The 18,604-nt window shown below is 41.9% G+C and overlaps 1 protein-coding gene across 11 annotated transcripts in view; it reads left to right on the forward strand.

Annotated features, from left to right (window-relative positions):
• Positions 1-18,604, forward strand: part of ABLIM1 (actin binding LIM protein 1) — a 316,566-nt gene that overhangs the window by 97,807 nt on the left and 200,155 nt on the right. For 9 of the 11 annotated variants that reach the window (XR_009186063.2, XR_011648993.1, XR_009186064.2 and 6 more), the window contains exon 1: positions 16,792-17,035. The exons of the other annotated variants lie outside the window; for them this stretch is intronic. Coding sequence is in view for 1 of the 9 variants with exons in the window: in XM_058298332.1 (XP_058154315.1) it covers positions 16,792-17,035 (244 nt within the window). In the remaining 8 variants the exon portion in view is untranslated. Of the gene's footprint in view, positions 1-16,791; positions 17,036-18,604 lie in introns of those variants that run through there. 11 annotated transcript variants of the gene reach the window in all.

Genomic DNA, 18,604 nt, shown 5'->3' on the forward strand with positions numbered 1-18,604 from the left:
AAAACAACATACAGGATCCAAGCAAATATTTTTCTACTTCAATTGTATTTTCTTAGATTTTAGTTAGCCGTGTTCACATGTTCCTTTTTCATATTTGAAGACAGAATAAAGCCCAGAATACTGTTACAAAATAAACAGTTTCTCGCTAGAAATCTGAAATACCTGTTTATTCCATTATAGTCAGCTTGTCCTCAGTAGTCTGTACTTTTGACAGATTTCTGCTAATTAAATCCAAATACAGACAAGTTTTGTGGGAAGCGTCAGGAAGGAGGGAAGGTAGAATACTCTTTTGGTAAAAGTCCTAACTCTTTTCAAAATTTTCTCAAGTCTCCTATTTTTCTCAGGTGTTTCTTGGTTTTCTTCTCCTGATAGAGATGTCAAAATACTCATGGAAGAAGGGATCTCAAGGGTATCATTTCATTTCACTCTTACTATGTAGCCGTCACTGGGCTGGGCCCTGGGGCTACCACAAAGGAAACGATGGCTGTGATTCTTCTCCTGGAGCTCACAGGCTGGCAGCAATCACAGCGTCATAATGGGCCCGGGCCCCCAGAGCCAGGGAAGAAGTCTCCTTAAAAGGAAGAGAGATTTCTCCCCGGGGGAATAAGCTTCCTCCTGATATACATGTGATCAAAATATATATATGTATATAGAAGGACTTAGAATTCTCCATTCCTAGTCATTATACCTGAGACTAGTAAGAAAATTAAACAGAATTTTGGGGAGGTTTTAAGAACACAATAATTGAAATTCCCCTGAGTTTCTTGGAAAAACACCATTTTCCCGGGTAACATAAAAGCACAAATCTACTCTAACCACTATGTGTTTTCTTCATTTTGTGGGAAGGTCTTTCCCCTATTTCAGTTCATTTCCTTTCTTGTCTAATGGATAAAGTCATTGTAAGCATTGCATGAGTTAATACACGCAAATATATGTAAAGGATAGTGGCAGGTACATACTATCATTTTATTGCAGTATAGATTTCAGCCTGGAAGCCACTAACATAGAGCCATCTACCCAGTGACAGCAGCACTTCAGTGGCTGTGGATACCTGGGTACCCCTGGGATATAGCCAGTATCTAGTTATCACCAAACAGATAAAGAGAACTTCCTGCCGCCCTGTGCGAGCTATGGAAAGAGCCGTGTGTTCACGTGGCAAGAGTGCCACAGGAAGGTTGCAAGAAGGCGGCTAAGGTCAGGGGATCCCTGGGAGAAGCTACCTGCGACCCAGCCTCCCAATTAACCTGCAGTTTCTATCTTTTTATGAAGCAGTACAATCTGTTGTTGGTGTCATCATAACTCTCAGGGCATTCATGGAAGTTTTTGATTTTGAAGCTTTTAACAGGTTGTCTTCTCCCTTTCCCTACCACAATAGCATTAAGAACAACATAATTCTGACAGCTAAAAATTTTTGAGTGCCTACTATGTGATAGGCATCATGCTAAATCTTTACGTATTGCCTTCTCTCATTTAATCATCTCAACAATACTGGGAAGGCAACTCTTCTATTATTCTCATTTTACAGATGAAGAAACTTGCTTACCAGAGGTGTCTTGCCCCAGGTTCTACAGGAAGGCAGTGGCAGAGCCAGACCTTGAACCCAGGTTCTAATTCCAAAGCTGTGTACTCTCACTTCCTCTCTTCTTCCTGGACACCAAGTGGCTAAGATTATGAGGGGATTTTTATGGCTATGGAGTACATTGAAAAGAACCCCTACTTAATGTAATCTTAGGATTGAGAACACAAGTGCAGACAGAAAGTCCTTCATAAGCCACAGTTCACTTACCAGCTAACCCACTTCATCTTTTCTTTTTTTCCCTATAAATACATTTGCCCTAGTTTTACTCTGAGCACCTCTTTTCTCAATAAATTTTAAAAAACTTCTCTAGGGATTTCATCTTTAATGAAAACATAAGGATTCAAATAAGTAATTATTAATCACCTACTGTGAGCAGTCATAGTGGCTGGGTAATTGGGGATACTATAGACATGGTACCTTTCTACCGATACTAATTACAGTCTTTGGAGAGGACAGATTTTACACAGATAATAATTATAAATTTGTGAGAAGTACCATTGTTATTGGAGTCGGTGTCCAGGTTCTTGGCTTCATTGAGAGAAAGAATTTAAGGATGAGCCGCAAATTAATTAAGCAAGTAGAGAATTTTTGGGGGGATAAAGCGAAGAATGATAAGTATACACACAAGACATGGGTGCAGGCATGCTCACGGTAGAGATGTGTACTTTCTGCTCTGGGGTTCCCTGTTTTATGGGGTACAGGGCTCCAGGGTCTGCACTGATAAGCAAGGGCTTAGGGGTATGGGGATTTAGAAGTGTAGGGGTTGAGGGGTGTGGGGGTCGCTGTCCAGTGATGACTGGCTTCTGGCTGCTGTCCATGACCTCTGCAGGGTGTGTTGACCAGCAGTGATTAGCCTCTGGTGTCTGTCCACGAGGTACAAGGTAACCTGAAAGCTGGGGGTGGAGGGTTGCCCCTCTTGCCCCTCCCCTCTTTGCTGGGCACCTTCTAATAGCACAGGCTTTGGGTGTGAGCTGTGACCTGCAGGGTTGTGCTGTGAGCTGCAGGAGGAGTGCTGTAGGTTGCTGCTTCCTGACTTGCTGTGTGACTCAGCCAGCTGATGCTAGTCAGAAGGCCATTGCCTCCGTTTTTCTTACCAAGTGGTGTTATTAGGCTTATTAGGTTTTCTGCCCCTTCCTCCTTAGTTCCCTATTCTATCCTGCCTCACCATGAGAGAAAGTAAAGTCACCTAATTTAGATTTGAGTGCCTGGAAAGGACTCTCTGAGGAGGTGCCATTTAAGCTGAGGCCTAACTGATGAGTAGGAGTGAGCTCGGCAGAGACCAGGAGAACAGAGGCTGCCTGGCAGAGAGGAGAGTGTGTACGAGGTCCTTGAAATGGGAAAAAAGTGGGCCATGGTCAGGGAACAGAAGGATGGCCATTGTGAGTGAGGAGGAGGCTAGACTTCTGGATTCTATTATCCAGTGGTCAAACATTGAAGGATTGCTAAAAAAGTTGATATGGTAAAGATTTTTTAAACTGAAAAATGATTACAAGCAGATTTTAATGGAGGTATGATGTTGGCATAATGATAAAAAAATGAATTTTAAAAAACCCTGAGAAATAGAAAAGAATAGACTCCAGAAATAGCCTCCCACATTCATGGCCATTTGATTTCAACAAAGGTGCCACTGCAATTCAGTACAGAAAGGATGGACTTTTCAGTGACTAATGCTGAAGCCATTGTACATCCATTTGGGGGAAAGAAATGGACCTTGACCCCTATCTCACACCATTTGTTGTAAAAATTAACGAGATGGAACATAAAAGCAAAAACAAGTGTCTGGAATAAAGTATAGGAGAATATCTTCATAACTGTGGATTAAACAAAAATTTCTTAACCAGGATGAAAACAACACTTGCCATAAAAGAAAAAGCTCTAAATTGAATTTTACTAAAATTAAGAACTGTTCATCAAAAGACATTATTAAGAAAGCGAATAAACAAGCCACCATCTAAGAGAAGGTAGTAGCAATATGTTTATGTGAAAATGGACCCATATTCACAATAGCTAAACAAGTCCCGTAAGGAGAGCCGCCCAGCGCAAAAGAAAGTGCAGCCTGCTCAAATATGGTGCCACACACACGGAGAACTGACACAGCAAGATGACGCAACAAAAAGAAACACAGATTCCCGTGCCGTTCACAACAACAGAAGCGGACAAAGAAGACGCAGCAAATAGACACAAGCGACAGATAACCAGGGCGGGGGTGGGGGTGGGGGGGAGAAAAATAAATAAATAAATCTTTCACCAAGGCACATATTTCACAAAAGGGGATATCCAAAATGGCCAAGAAGCACACAAAAAAAGCCTCATTATCCTTAATCATTAGCAAAATGCATGTTTAAATCACAAGATACCATTACATATATATCTAGCACAATGACTAAATTAAAAACTGAAAATACCAAGTATTGGTGAGGATGTAGAAAAGCTAGAGTTATCCTACAAAATTCTCGTGGGCTTATAAACCACACCAACCACTTTGGAAATATGTTTGTCAGTATCTTCAAAAGCTAAACACACATCTACTCTTTCCTAGGTGTATACTCAAGAGAAATGAACCTGCATATCTACTAACAGGCACACACAATACTATCATAGCAGCTTTGTTCATAACAACCCCAAACTTTTAAAACTCAAATGCTGCCAAACAGGAGAATAAATAAATTATGATGTATACTTTCAATGGAATATTACTCAGCAATAGGAAAAAAAACAACAAAAAACTACTGATATATACAATAACATGGATTAACTGCACAGGTATTATATTGAGTGACAGTAGCCAAATGAGTACACACTGTATGAATCATCTGTGAAGTTCAAGAACTAGCAAAACTAATCAACAGTGGGAAGCGAACTTGGCCCAATGGATAGGGCATCTGACTACCACATGGGAGGTCTGTAGTTCAAACCCTGGGCCTCCTTGACCCGTGTGGAGCTGGCTCACGTGCAGTGCTGATGTGCGCAAGGAGTGCCATGCCACGCAGGGGTGTCTCCTGCATAGGGGAGCCCCAAGTGCAAGGAGTGTACCCTGTAAATAGAACCACCCAGCACGAAAGAAAAGTGCAGCCTGCCCAAGAATGGCGCCGCACACACAGAGAGCTGACACAAAAAGATGACACAACAACAGAAACACAGATTCCCGGTGCCGCTGATAAGGATAGAAGCGGTCACAGAAGAACACACAGTGAATGGACACAGAGAGCAGACAACTGAAGGGTGGAAGGGGAGAGAAATTAAAAAAAAAAAAAAAATTAAACAAAACAACAACAAACAACAAAAAAAAAACTAATCAGCAGTGGTGCCAGAGTAGTTTTTACCTGGATGGAAGGTGATGCAGTATTGATGGGAAGAGGTATAAAGGAAACTTAGGGAGTGATAGAATTGTTCTAGATCTTTGGTCTGGGAAGAGGTTACATGGGTGTTCACACATGTAGAAAGTTACAGAGCTATATAATTAAGATTTGTGACCTTAACTGTAAGATATTTCAATAAAAATTTAACATTAAAAAGGATTCCAATAGATATAAGTGGTATGGGGGAAAGTTTTGGTAAACCAAGGTTATAAATTGTATGTTTGTAATATGATCTGAAAAAAATTGTAGGAAAAAACTGAAAGAACATATATTGAAGAGTTGATGGTAGAGTCTACATTATAGTAGTATGTTATTTCTTTTCACTGTTTTCCCAATTTTCTTTAATGGATGTATGTTCAATAACCAGGAAAATGCATACAGAAGAAACTATAGGTGAGAAGATATTTGCATATAACTTGGGGGAATATAAATCAGATTTGGAAGTTTAGGGGCGACATAGCAATTTAGGCAAATTTATAGTGTTGTGGAGTTAGAGAAGGATTCACAGAGTACGGTAAACCTCAAGAGGAGTTGGGACAGCATTTGGGGAAAGATACACAGGAAAGGGAAGCAGACTTGGCCCAGTGGTTAGGGCATCCGTCTACCACATGGGAGGTCCGAGGTTCAAACCCCGGGCCTCCTTGACCTGTGCGGAGCTGGCCCATGCGCAGTGCTGGTGCGCGCAAGGAGTGCCCTGCCACGCTGGGGTGTCCCCTCATAGAGGAGCCCCACGCGCAAGGAGTGCCGCCCAGCGCGAAATAAAGTGCAGCCTGCCCAGGAATGGTGCCGCACACACGGAGAGCTGACACAGCAAGATGACATAACAAAAAGTGATACAGATTCCTTCCGTGCCGCTGACAACAACAGAAGCAGACAAAGAAGAACACGCAGCAAATGGACACAGAGAACAGACAACTGGGGGGGGGGAGGGGAGAAAAATTAATAAAATAAAATAAATCTTTAAAAAAAAAAGATATGCAGGAAAGTAGGGTTGGTCAACTAATCTTATGCCATGTTTCCTGGGACTCTGTTCCTTGACCCCTGTTGGTCTGATTTTGTGGCTATTCACTTCACAGATTTGGTGACCCTCTGTGGTTCTTCGAGTTTGTAATCGCTTTTTTTCTTAAACTCTAACATTTGTCATTCTCATTCTTTAAAAGCTCTTTTCCTATTCTTTCACATTCTTGGGCATTACCATTTGTTCTGTTCTCTATTTTGAGGCTGCCTTTTTTTCCCTTGCTGCTCCATATGCCAATGTGAGTTTAAAAATTAATTGTGCCAAGCCATTCTCTCCTCCTGAAAAATAAATAATAAAAAGACCCCAGAAACATACACACACATACACAGAGAGAGAGAGAGAGTTCCAAATGATCCATCTGTCCTGTCGAAGGCGTCCACCCCCACTTCATCCCGGTGCCGGCTATTTTTATATGCTTTGTCTTGAGAACTTCTATATTGGAAGGCTTTAAAGAGCACTTTGGTTTCCATCAGAAAATGAAAAGCAAAACAGTTTGTTCTTCTGTTTGGTACCTATTGCAGGATTGAGCACAACGAAATGCTAAATAAATACTGATTGAATTGCTTTTATTCAGATCATGGTCTATGCCGTATTCAGTTTCTTAATGCACATTTTCACTGATTTGTGCACATTTGTAATTATGAAGTAAATTGTGAAAGGGGTAATATTCTTTAGAATCCAGCGTTTTCTAGATCTATTCCCTACAAACCTATATCCTCTTAGGTGAGTTTAATTACTAAATTTTCAAATTCTCTGTGATATCCAAGGATGAATTGAAACCTTCTGTGATTTTCTTTTTAAACGGCATCTCTCCTTTTCTTGGCAGGGTAAGTAATAGCATTATGCTATGTTACTGGAATTTTTAATCAATAAAATGTATGTGCCTTTAATTAGAATGCTAGGAAGTACTGCTGAGTTGGATCATTTAGTTAATGCAGTGAGCCAAGAGGTTTAAGCATTTATGTGCAGAGTGTCGATTTAAGAAATTGAGTCTAGATGAGAAATTTTAATTTTTTTTTCAAGGTTACCCACTTTAAGTATTCATTCTAAGGCCCATCGTTCACAAATATTTGTGAGCACCGCCCCTGGCGCAGACACAGAAATGAGAGCAATCACCTTTTTTTTCAAGAAGTTCACAGTCCAGTGATTTCTTTTCTCTGTGGGCAACCTTGTCCATTCCGGTACCTTCAGCCTCGGGAGTAATCTCTGGGGGGTCACTACCAAAGCTACATTTCCAGCTTTGACACTCCCCCCCCCCATCAGATCCAGAACAACTTTCCCAATTGCCTGTTGAACGCCCCTCCATGGATGTTCTGTTGACATCTTAAACCCATCATACAACTGAAATGAACTCATTATCACTTCTTTCCACCAGAACTCATTCTTTTTTCTATGATTCTTGTTTCAGTGGCTCTACACTTTTCCAGTTACCCAGATTATAAACTTTGGGGTTCTTTTTGATGCCACCCGTCTAACAACACCCCTTACATTAAGATTTACTCCCCACTTAGTAAGCACCTAAATTCTTTTATTCTGGTCATTTGCCCATTGTCTCACCTCCTCAGCATGGCTGGGCGTATGGATCCATGTAAGAGAGGAATGGTTCAATGGGTACTCTATTTGTGGGAAAATCTTAGAACAGTCTCATTTTCTTTATCCACTAATAGCCTTGTCCACTATCTTGGTTGTCAATCCTATCTCACTTCCCACTTAAATCTTGCCTAGGTGTTCTCTCTTCTCCTCTTCCCAAGGGCTGATGCATAGTTAAGTACTTCACCATTTCTAGCTCCCTTTTTGGTTTGCTATTTCCAGAAAGAGACAGCTCTTCCAATGGATCCCCTCCACTATTCTCTGCCCCCTTCAATTGGCACATTCTGAACCCCTCTTACCCCCAAAATGCTTCCCACACAGGCAGCCGCTCCAAATTATGGCCTTTCCCAGTGAATGACATGGTATCACTGGCGTACTTTGGGTAGGCATTGCTCTTATTCTTATTTCCAAAAGTTCACAGAATGGGTATTTACCTTTGGGTAATAATACCCAGATAATGATTTATAGCACATTGGAGAGAAGCTATGATTTTTGCATCAGTAACAATGTTAGAGGTAAAACTTCATAGAGAAACATGAGTGAATCACAAAGACATGCTGAGCAAAAGAAGCTAGACAAAAAAAGAATACTTCTACTTATATGAAGTTCTAAAATGTGCAAAATGGTGCTAGAAATCAGAGCAGGTGTTGTCTCTGTTGGGGGAGTGGGATTGACTGGGAAGGAGCAGAGGGAACATTCCACGGTGATGGAAGTCTTCTACGTCTTGTTAGAGATATGGGTTACATACAATGCTTTCCATTGTACGTAAATTATGCCTTACTGTTGAAAATGAAACAAAAATTAATTCAAAGGGAAAATTGCAGAGTAGACTGTATGATGATATTCCTCCTAGCAGTTTAAGATAAAAGACTGTAGGTATAAACAAAATGTAATACGTAAAGGGAAGGTCATGCCCTTGTATTTGTGGGAAGGGAAAGATGGTAAAATTTGCATATGGAATGTCAGTAATTTCATACATTCAGTTATTGGGGAATATGTGGCCATTTTTGCAGTGGTTCTTAGCAGTGGTGCCATAATTCAAATCTGATTTTATAAATGAGAAGGTATGAATCTTTTATGTGGAACCTTTCCGTTTTTCTAAAAGTCTCATTCCTGACCACCTTTTCCTGAGTACCTGAAATTAGGACTGTTTTATTTAAGCTTGGTGGGTGGAAGGGTTTGCATCAAGCTTTGTTGCCAGTAAGAACTAATGCCCAAAGGCCATCTAAGCCCCCAGAACATGTTGTGTTTTGTGTTGTTGTTTTGGGGAGGTAGATGGAAAGTTGTTTTTAAAATTTTTAATTCATTTCAAATGTTTGAAACTTGGGAGATTTCACATAAAATTCTGAACATCTAGAAATACCTGGCTGCATTCGCAAACAGGAAGTATTGCCTGGGCCTGAGTAGTGGCAGCTTCTTTAGATGGGCAATATGCTTTACACATATCCCATCACTCAACGTTGTCTCAGGACCAACCTATTGCCTCAACAAAACATTTTTTTAAAATTTCTAATCTCAATCCTAATGGGTAAATTTAAATTTACATCCTTTGGACTAACATTTATCAAGCCCCCTTTGTATCTATAACTACCAAGGGCTTTAGTAGATACATAAAGGTAAGGTTAAAATAAGTAAAGAACTTGCCCGAGAGTTCCTAGCAGTAAGTAGCAAAGCCAGAATTTGAACTAGGAATTCTTACTCCAGAGTCTAAATTTATCCACCATATTCTTTTTTTTTTTTTTTTTTTAATTTCTCTCCCCTGTCCTGCCCTCTGTTGTCTGCTCTCTGTGTCCATTCGCTGTGTGTTCTTCTGTGTCCACTTGCATTCTTGTCAGCAGCACGGGAATCTGTGTCTCTTTGTGTTGCATCATCTTGCTACATAAACAGCTCTCTTTGTGTGCAGTGCCACTCCTGGGCAGGCTGTGCCTTTTTTCCATGGGGCAGCTCTCTTTGTGGAGGCCCACTTCTTGTGCATGGGGCTTCCCTACATAGGGGACACCCAGTGTGGCAGGGCACTCCTTGCGTGCATCAGCACTGCGTGTGGGCCAGCTCACCACATGGATCAGGAGGCCCTGGGTTTGAACTCTGGGCCTCCCATATGGTAGGCGGATGCTCTATCAGTTGAGACAAATCTGTTTCCCTATCCACCATATTCTTGTTCTTTTTTGGCTGTTTGTAGTTAGCTTTGGGTTCATCCACTGTTTAATGAAAATTCAGTAGTTTACTTCTGTTTAATTGGATTCTTGATCTTTTCTGTGGTATTTATTTTGCTAGAACAATCCCAGTTCACCAGAACCTCTTGCATCCCAAGCAGCAAAAAGAAAGAAAAAAAATCATGTATGTGTATTATTTACTGATAAATAATATGCTCCTCCTACTATCTTAATATTATGTACATTCTAAAAGATATACATATTTAAAAGTATTAACAAATAAGCTTTTATATGGAATTTTCTTTATACTCTGCAATAGATTATCTTGTAGATATTGCACACCCTACTTTGGCAACTAACAGATTAAATGATGCCTGGACAATGATTCTGCCTTAAAGCATTTTTCATGTCAGAGACTGCCAATTTTGTATACAATAAATTGTTCTTTCCAGATAAAGGATGACACAGAAAGGTCACCAGCTCAGTCCAGACTATGGAAAGATGACAGAAATTTCTCCATTGTTAGAAAAAGTATTGTCTATCTGTAGCCACATTGTAAACACAGTGTTCTAAAATCTTCTACAAGCCATAAATTTCAAAACAGCCAAAGACATCTTTAATTCCTCTGAAGGCCTTGGATTTGCCTTTGGGGAGATTAGAGTCTCTTCAAACATCTCTTTATGACTTTGGGTTTAGTTCCAAGGGTATCACAGACCTCAGGGGACTCTGTTTCACCATCTGAGATATGGGTCTTCTTAAAGAGGGTACTCTCTCACCTACAGGACTGCTGTTGTGATTAACAAAGCTGTGATAAAGTACTTGATCAAAAACAAGTGCTGAGAGAGCCTGTGAGTAATGAATCAGCGTGAAATTATTTGTGGGTGCATGCCAACAGTTTTCCCAGAATTCTGACACTCTGAAAAAAAGAATGGCAGTGAGCATACTTTCTTTGGAGGCGTGTTTTGTGCTTGCTCAGAGGTAATGCCATACACTATTTTTCTAAATAGAGTTGTAGATGTAGATGTGGATGAGCAGGTTCTTCCATCTAAACCTTATTCACATGTCCTGACCTCCTTTCCTGTCATCTCCTGTGATATGAATGATGCTTTCTTCTGGAGTATCCTCTGTTTGGAATGCTCTTTTCTGCCTAACTCTAACCTCCTTTTTTTTTAGTAGATTTGTTCTACTAAACATAACATTCTCCATAATCCCATCAGCACCAGGCTGCTTACTCTCTGCCCCACCACTAGGTCTATACGTGCCTGCGTCCCGTGCTAAGTTTATGCTCTTGGAGGGCCCCTGACACCTGGCCTGTCATAGTGCAGGTGCTCAGTAAATGTCTGTAGAGTTAAGTTAGCTCACTTAAGCAAAGAAGAGAGAAAAGTCCAACACCAGCTTTAATTGAGTGCCCTGTTCTATTGCTCAGCCAACTTACATATTTCTTGTTACCATAAACTACAGGGAGTTCCTCTGTGAAAGCCAAGTTTAAGAGCAGAGATGAAGGATCTCAAGAAAAGAAGCTAGTAAGCAGGAAGCCCTGACTGCAAGACAGTCAAGAAATAGATTATTTGGGGGTGTTGGACGTTTACTAGTAAATTGACAATGAACAGGAGGTATTCTAGAGTGAGTTAGAATGATTCAGTGGTAAGAGAGATAAATTATAAATACTTTCAACGGTGCCATTGGAAAAGCTTTCTCTGCAGTTTTGCTCCTGGGAGCACTGTGGAGGGGAACGGCGCTGGCAGGGACCAGGCACCTGCTCCAGGGCCAACCCCTCCACCAGCAGAGGTGCAGAGACATGCTGACACTGAGCTTTCTGATTCTACGCTCAGCTATTTATCCCACTATCAAGGACAGTCTGTCTCCTAATTACTAACCCCTGGGACAGCTTCTGTGACCACAACTGGCCTCTGCATCTTGCACATGCACCTGTCACCTAGTGCTTTCCCATTAGGTGGCTGTAGCTAAGCCCGGGCAGGGTGAGAATCATCACAGCTTGCAGCTTTATTCGTGGGAAGAGTTCTCAGGCCAAATGGTCAAGAATGTGTATATCTTCCTCTCCTATTAAAGCAGTTAATAATGGCCAAAGTGTGTTTTGCCTTTGAAATCTACTTTTTTTTAAAGATTTATTTTTAATTTATTTTTCTCCCCTTCCCCGTCCTCCCCAGTTGTCTACTCTTTGTGTCCATTCACTGTGTGTTCTTCTGTATCCACTTCTATTCTTATCAGCGGCACAGGGAATCTGTGTCTCTTTTTGTTGCGTCATCTTGCTGCACCAGCTCTCCATGTGTGCGGCACCACTCCTGGGCAGGCTGATTTCTTTTGCGCTGGGTGGCTCTCCTTATGGGGTGCACTCCTTGTGCGTGGGGCTCCCCTACGCGGGGGACACCCCTGCGTGGCAGGGCACTCCTTGCACGCATCAGCACTGCGCATGGGCCAGCTCCACATGGGTCAGGAGGCTCTGGGTTTGAACCTTGGACCTCCCATGTGGTAGACGGACTCTCTATCCCTTGAGCCAAGACCGCTTCCCCTGAAATCTACTTTTTTCCAAGCAGTGTGTACTCATGTTTTGCAGTGATTTCTTGCTGAGAATTGTCAAATCCTATTTCCGAGACATTGAGCATGTAGTATAGTAACGGGGTAACTGAGACAACATTTCTGCCCTCCAGAAGCTGAGCAGCTAAGAGGGATAGTAAGACAGTTCACAGATAACCATGTTACAAGGCATGTTGTATTACAGATCATGAAAGAGCTGCTATCTGGGGACAAGATAAGGAAAAGTTTATTCTAGCTGTAGTGGTTCTGGAAGCCTTGATGGAGAAGGCATCATTTGAGCTGCATTTTTCAGCACAAGTAGATTTTCAGAAGATTCAGAGGGGGAAGAGGTTGAGAAATTTCAGGAAAAGAGAAATAAACATGGGAAGAACTAAAGGTTGAAGAGTAAGGGGTGTGTTCAGGGCACGGAGAAGGTTCAGCATCTGAACCAGACCGCAGCCTGGTGGGTTGTGATGTCTGGGCAGCAAATCAGGGCTTTGGCTCTGAACAGATCTGTGCAAGAGCTTTGTCTAACAGATGGGGTTTGAGCTCAGCGGATGCCTGTGACCCCACCCCGAGCTGAACTCCGAGTGCTGCTGCTTCCTTGAAGGCATTCCAAGCATGCTTCTCACTGCTGGTTGGAAATCTTGCCTATAAAGAGTATTGTCAGAAAGTAATGGGAGACACTTGATGTCTATTAAACTAATTATGCTCAGGCTTCAGAGTGCCTTGGTGCTCTTACTCCTGAATGCTCAGCAGATTTTATGTAGTATCTGAATTATTAATGGAGATGCTATGGAAGCGGGGGCTTGGCTGCTTGTTCCATTTTGAGCAGGTCTTGGGCGGGAGGCATCACAGGAAGGGAGGCAGCTGCTTGCAGAATGACGGACGGAGCAGGCCTTCCAGGAGAGCCCTACCCAGATGGGGGCCTCTGCCCGTACGCACAGAAAATCACAGCCTGCTTTGGAGGCCTGGGTAAGACCCCTTAAGCATTGGGCTTTGCAGAGGAGAAGCCCGGGGTTGAGGATGCAGTTTGAGCAGAAGGATAGCAAGACTTGCTGTTGGCAGGAAGCAGGTGCAGGGGTAGCTGCTGCAGGGGAGGGCCTCGGACAGTCAGAGCTGTTGCCTGCAAGTCTGGTTGTGCCCTTTCAGCTGAGCCCTCTCACTTTAAAAATTGCTGTTTCTCTGCTTCATCTCTTTTGCTCAGCAGCAGGGAGGATCATAACTATTGTGAGCCACTGCAGGTGTTTTAAAAGGGCTTGTTGAACTCTTTTGTTGGCTCATTTCTGATTGGGAATAAAAAAAAACAAACCCAAGCTGAAAAACAAGTGACCCCATTATCGTTCATGCAGCCATAGGCTGGGACTTCAGTCCATTTCCTTAGAAAACTGAATTCCATTAAGATTCACATTTGAAGGTGGTGATTTTCCCCTCTTAAGTTTTTTTTTTTTCTTAGCTAGGAGCAGGTAGCTCTTAGCAGATGATTTTGAGGGAAAGAAGGTGCATTTGACTATAAAAAGGCCTAAATCACTACATAGAAAAAATTTTTCAAAAAGGCAGAGTTCTTTGTGGAGAATTACTGCGTGGATTGACTGGCAAATTAAGAGCCGTAGCTAAGACCTCCACCCCCTGAGCACTGAGCCGCCCGAAAACGCCTGGCTCAGGGGTTGGGGTCCATCTCCGCAGTGTGCAAAGGCAGGGTGTGCTCCCGGCTTCTCCTGGCAGCCTGAGCACGTTGGTGAATTGGGGTTTTATCAGAGTTTATCATAGAAAAGTTTATTTAGGTGCAGTGAAATCATTTCTAGCAGGATTAGTCATTTCCTTTCTGAGAAGGCCAGCAAAAGTCTTGGGTAAAAGGTAAGCATTTGTCTCTTTAGCTTTGCAATGTACTGGGTTGTGATACTTTCTATAAAGTACAAACAAACCAACTGTTATAAAAACTATGCCCCTCCTTGGTGTTTTGCTGTGACTCTGTAAGTGTACATGGGGCTGTGGCAGGAGGCTGATGTTTATGCAGCCATAGAAAAACTGGATCCACTGGTGCTTCCTTAGGAATTTTCTCCATCCTGTGCTTTCTTGATAGAGGCAAATACCAATGAAAGTGTCCTGTTAAGACAGGAGGGTGGTCCTCTGCTGGAAGTTTATACTGAACCATGAGGAGCAGGCTAAGAATTCTGAGTACCTTGGAAAGTAGGGCTTAGTCCATGGTGCTCATGGCCTAGTGGGCTCCATTCCCCCAGCTTCCAGCATCTAGACTCTTATTTCTCTCCGCTACCTGAGAAGGAAGTCTGTCCAAAAAGCCAGGGGTGGCCTGAATATGTCCTGCTGATATGGCAGCTAAGAGTTAAGGCAGGACTGATGTTTAAAATGTTTACAGAATGAGTTTGGGTGGGTAATGCTTGACAGGTTTAGGGACCAAGAAGGCAGAGCAGCTTTGTCATGGGGCAGTAACTCTTTTTCAGGAAGATACTGGCTTTGAAGAACATGATTAGCCAATCTGGTCCAAGTCTATGTTTGAGTGCTGTTAGTGTGTTAAAGCTGCTGCGCCCTGCTGCTCTAGGTCTCCGTGATGATTGCACACAATTAACACACGAAAACAGGTGGAGCTGCTCAGTTTGCAAAGGGCAGGGTTCTAGGAAGCTGACTGTCCATAGGAAGGAATGGAGTGATGTTGCAGGGCAGAGGGTCCCACACTGCATTGTTTACAAGAAGAACACTCGAGAAGAGCTTCGTAGACCTGAGGTGGGGCTCAGGGATCTGCATTTAAAACAAGCTGTTCAAGGAAACCACTGTTTGGGCAACATTGATAAAACACCTTATAGTGTATGTCCTAAAGGTTTTTCAAATAGGCAGGCAAGAAATAGAGTACCTACAGATTGTAAACTGTTTTGTAAACTGTTTTGTAAACTGCTTTGTAAACTGTTTTTAGAGGAAAAGCTTGGAAGGATTTTTTGGAGGGTGGGGTGGGTAGGGTATTTGATATAAGGATTTCTTCCCAAAATTTGACAAGTGTGACTGAATAGTAAACAGCTCCCATATTTCCACTCTCCTGTGCTCCACAGAACCTATACCCTCCATTCCCATTGTGCTTCTCCAAGACTGGCATTGGACTAGAAGCAAATTTGGATGGTCTGGTCTTTGAACGCTGTTGCCAAATCCTGAGTTAAAAATTAGGAGTTAGTAACAAAGGAAGCAAGGATTTCCTTTCTCTGCTTCATCTGCATATACCCTTGCCTACTGTGGTGGGAACACTAGTGGCTTGGGAACAGGAGACCCGACTCCACTGTGTACTTGCTGTGTTGTCAAGGCAAAGTCACAACTTCTCTGAGACTTTCCTTTCTCATCTTAAAGTAAAAAGGCTGTAGTACATCCATGCATCCCAAATGTTGGTCCTGGTCTGAGGACTATTTTTAGAAATATAAAATGCTGGGCCTCTCCCCAAAGAATCTTATTTGGTAGATCTGGGGTAGCACCCCAGAATTTTTTCCCCAAAAAATTCTATAGATGATTCTGATCCACAGAGATATTTGGAAACCACTGGATTAGAGTATTTCTGGAGGCCTTTTAACTCTATAATTCTATTCTATTTAAAGAATGTAAGGGTTTTAATGAAGAGAAAATTCTATTACAACATAATAGCTCAATGACAGGAGAAGGAGTCTAGATTTACTCTCTTTGATTTGTGACTGTTGTGTGGACTATGGACTATCTCATATCATACTTGACCTTACTGTGTGGATGTCAGAAGGTAAATGTTCATTGCCAGGGTTGTCTTTAGTATATTAGCACCCTCATTACGTGAGGGTCCTGCTACCTTGTACCTTTGTGAAAACTCACAGCTACCTACATGCTGATTTGGTCTCCATCATGTCATCTGCTAGAGATTCTGCAATAGCAGAAGACTCATGAAACAGTCTTAAGAATATTACTGATATTGGATTACTAGAGTGAGATAGAAAAATTTTCATGGCATAAGGGGAAGAGGCTTCCCACTAGAAAACAGAAAGGAAATGATTGTTTCCTGGGGCCTGATATGGATTTGTTACCAGTTGAAACTGAGGAACTTTAATTGAGGTCTCTCTTCTATGAGAGCTGAAATACTGGATAACTTGGAATTACTAACCTGAGTGTTCTCTGATATGCCTTTTTTAGATTACGTATAATATATGTATATAACGCCTAGACATATTTGTGGTACTTTTACCTAATGATATTGTATATACTAGGGATATTTGCAGGTGAATTCTCTTAGATATTGCAGCCATACCCTTCCTCTTTCTCTGGACATTAATCTGATTTTGAATATGCATTCGTGTCTCACAGTGACAGTCTTAAGTTCCTGGTAGCAGTTGTTTTTATACCTGATCCTCTGACCGAGAATAGGGGGGCCCTAAGCTCTGGAGAGTAAACACTTAAATACATCTTCCTTAATCTTCTTTGCTGGGCAGTGAGAAAACAACAAGAAGGAGCCAAGAGAACTGAGAGAGAGCTGTGGGGAAGCACAGCTTCTTCAGCAGTTCATGCCCAATTTTGTATTTCTTTGTAACCCATACTGAGATGCCTTCCTTCCTTGCTTTCAAATGTCTGGGGAAATTGTGCAGCTCTGAGAAAAGCAAAGTTGCCTCATCTGAAAGGACCAGCACCAGGGACTCCCACAGAAGGAGACTGAATGTTGAGGACCTGAGTGTCCCTGGGACCCCCTGTCCTGCTCCCAGGAGGGCCACCATCATGCATTTGCTGTATCTGTATCCCAAGGACTACTGCGTGTGTAAGCTCTTCTTCAGCAGCTGTGACCCTCTTGGTAAGTGAAAGAGCCCGCTTTAGACATGGTTTTATGGTTCGTGATTTGGTGTAAGTAACAAAGTACTGTCTAGAACCTTCTTCTGTAGCTTGTTCCTCAAAGGAAACACTATCCTTCATCTATAATTAACAGGGGAGAGGGCAGGAATGGAGAGTGTTTAACGTAAGTACATTTATCGAGCAAAATTCTGAGCGTTATTTTTATAATCTCAGCAACAAACTTGGTACAAATAATCATCTATAACAGCAAGTACAATGGGAAAGGAAATTCTCTATCCATGGAGATCATTTGTCACAGATTTGTCACACATCTGTGACAAAGGATGACTGAAAAAGAAATATTCCAGGCACTGATTGACAGGGTTAAACTATACCTAGGTAAAGTGGAGGTCCAGATCATCTCACTGTCTAGAGGGAGCTCAGAGGGTAACATTTTTTAAAAGGAGAGGCTTTGCAATATTGAAAGAACTCTTCAGTGAAGCCCATTAAAACATAATCGCTCATCCATTTGCCTGAGAAAGAGGTAGAGAAAACCTAGCCTGAGGACAGTTATTGCACTTGGGGTGGGGGTGGGGGAGGAGTATAGCTTCCAGGATCTTTGAAGTTACATGATATCTTTACTAATGAAAATGATGCCTACCCAACTTGCCACTGTCAAAATCAGTACTGTAGTTAGTACAGGAGACAAAAGCTGTTAGACATTGGCCTTCCAGAAAATATTATATATACCTGATCATTCCTAGCTACAGGGGAGGGGAGGGGTTAAGGTTAGGTGAAATAAGAGAGTTAACCTAAAACCGAGCTTTTTTTTCTTTAAGTCTTTGGCAATTAAGGTTTTTTTTTTCCCTTCTTTTAATTCATATACTGTACAATTCACCCATTTAAGGAACACCACACAAGGGTTTTCAGTATATTTATACATGTATACATCCATTACCACAGTCAATTTTAGATCGTTTTCCTTACCCCAAAAAGAAATCTTATTCTGTGTAAGCAGTTACTCCCCATGCTCAATTCCCAACCCCTGGCAACAACTGGTCTATTTTCTGCCTCTCTGGATTTGCCAGTTCTGGACATTTTATAAAAATGGAGTCCTACAGTATGTGGCCTTTTGTACCTGGCTTCTTTCACTTAGCATAATGTTTACAAGGTTTCTCCGTATTGCAGCACAGATCAGTACTTCATCCCTTTTTATGGCTGAATAATCTTCTACTCTATGGCTAGACCACATTTTGTTTATCCATTTAGCAGTTGATGGGCATTAGTGTTGTTTCCATCTTTTGGCTATTATGAACAATGCAGCTTTGAACAGATACACACATGTTTTTATAAGGGCACGTGTTTCCATTTCTCTTGGGTATGTACCTGGGAGTAGAATCGTTGGATCATGTGGTAACATTTAACCCTGTGAGTAACTGCTAGACTGTTTTCCAAAGTGGCTGCACCATGTTCCATTCCCACCAGCAATGTGAGAGGGTTCCAATTTCTCCCCAACCTTACCAATTTGTTATTTTCTGACTTTCTGATCTGAACCATCCTAGTGGATATGAAGTGATATCTCATTGTGGTT

The sequence above is a fragment of the Dasypus novemcinctus genome, chromosome 6 (assembly GCF_030445035.2).
Source record: "Dasypus novemcinctus isolate mDasNov1 chromosome 6, mDasNov1.1.hap2, whole genome shotgun sequence".
Lineage (NCBI taxonomy): Eukaryota > Metazoa > Chordata > Mammalia > Cingulata > Dasypodidae > Dasypus > Dasypus novemcinctus.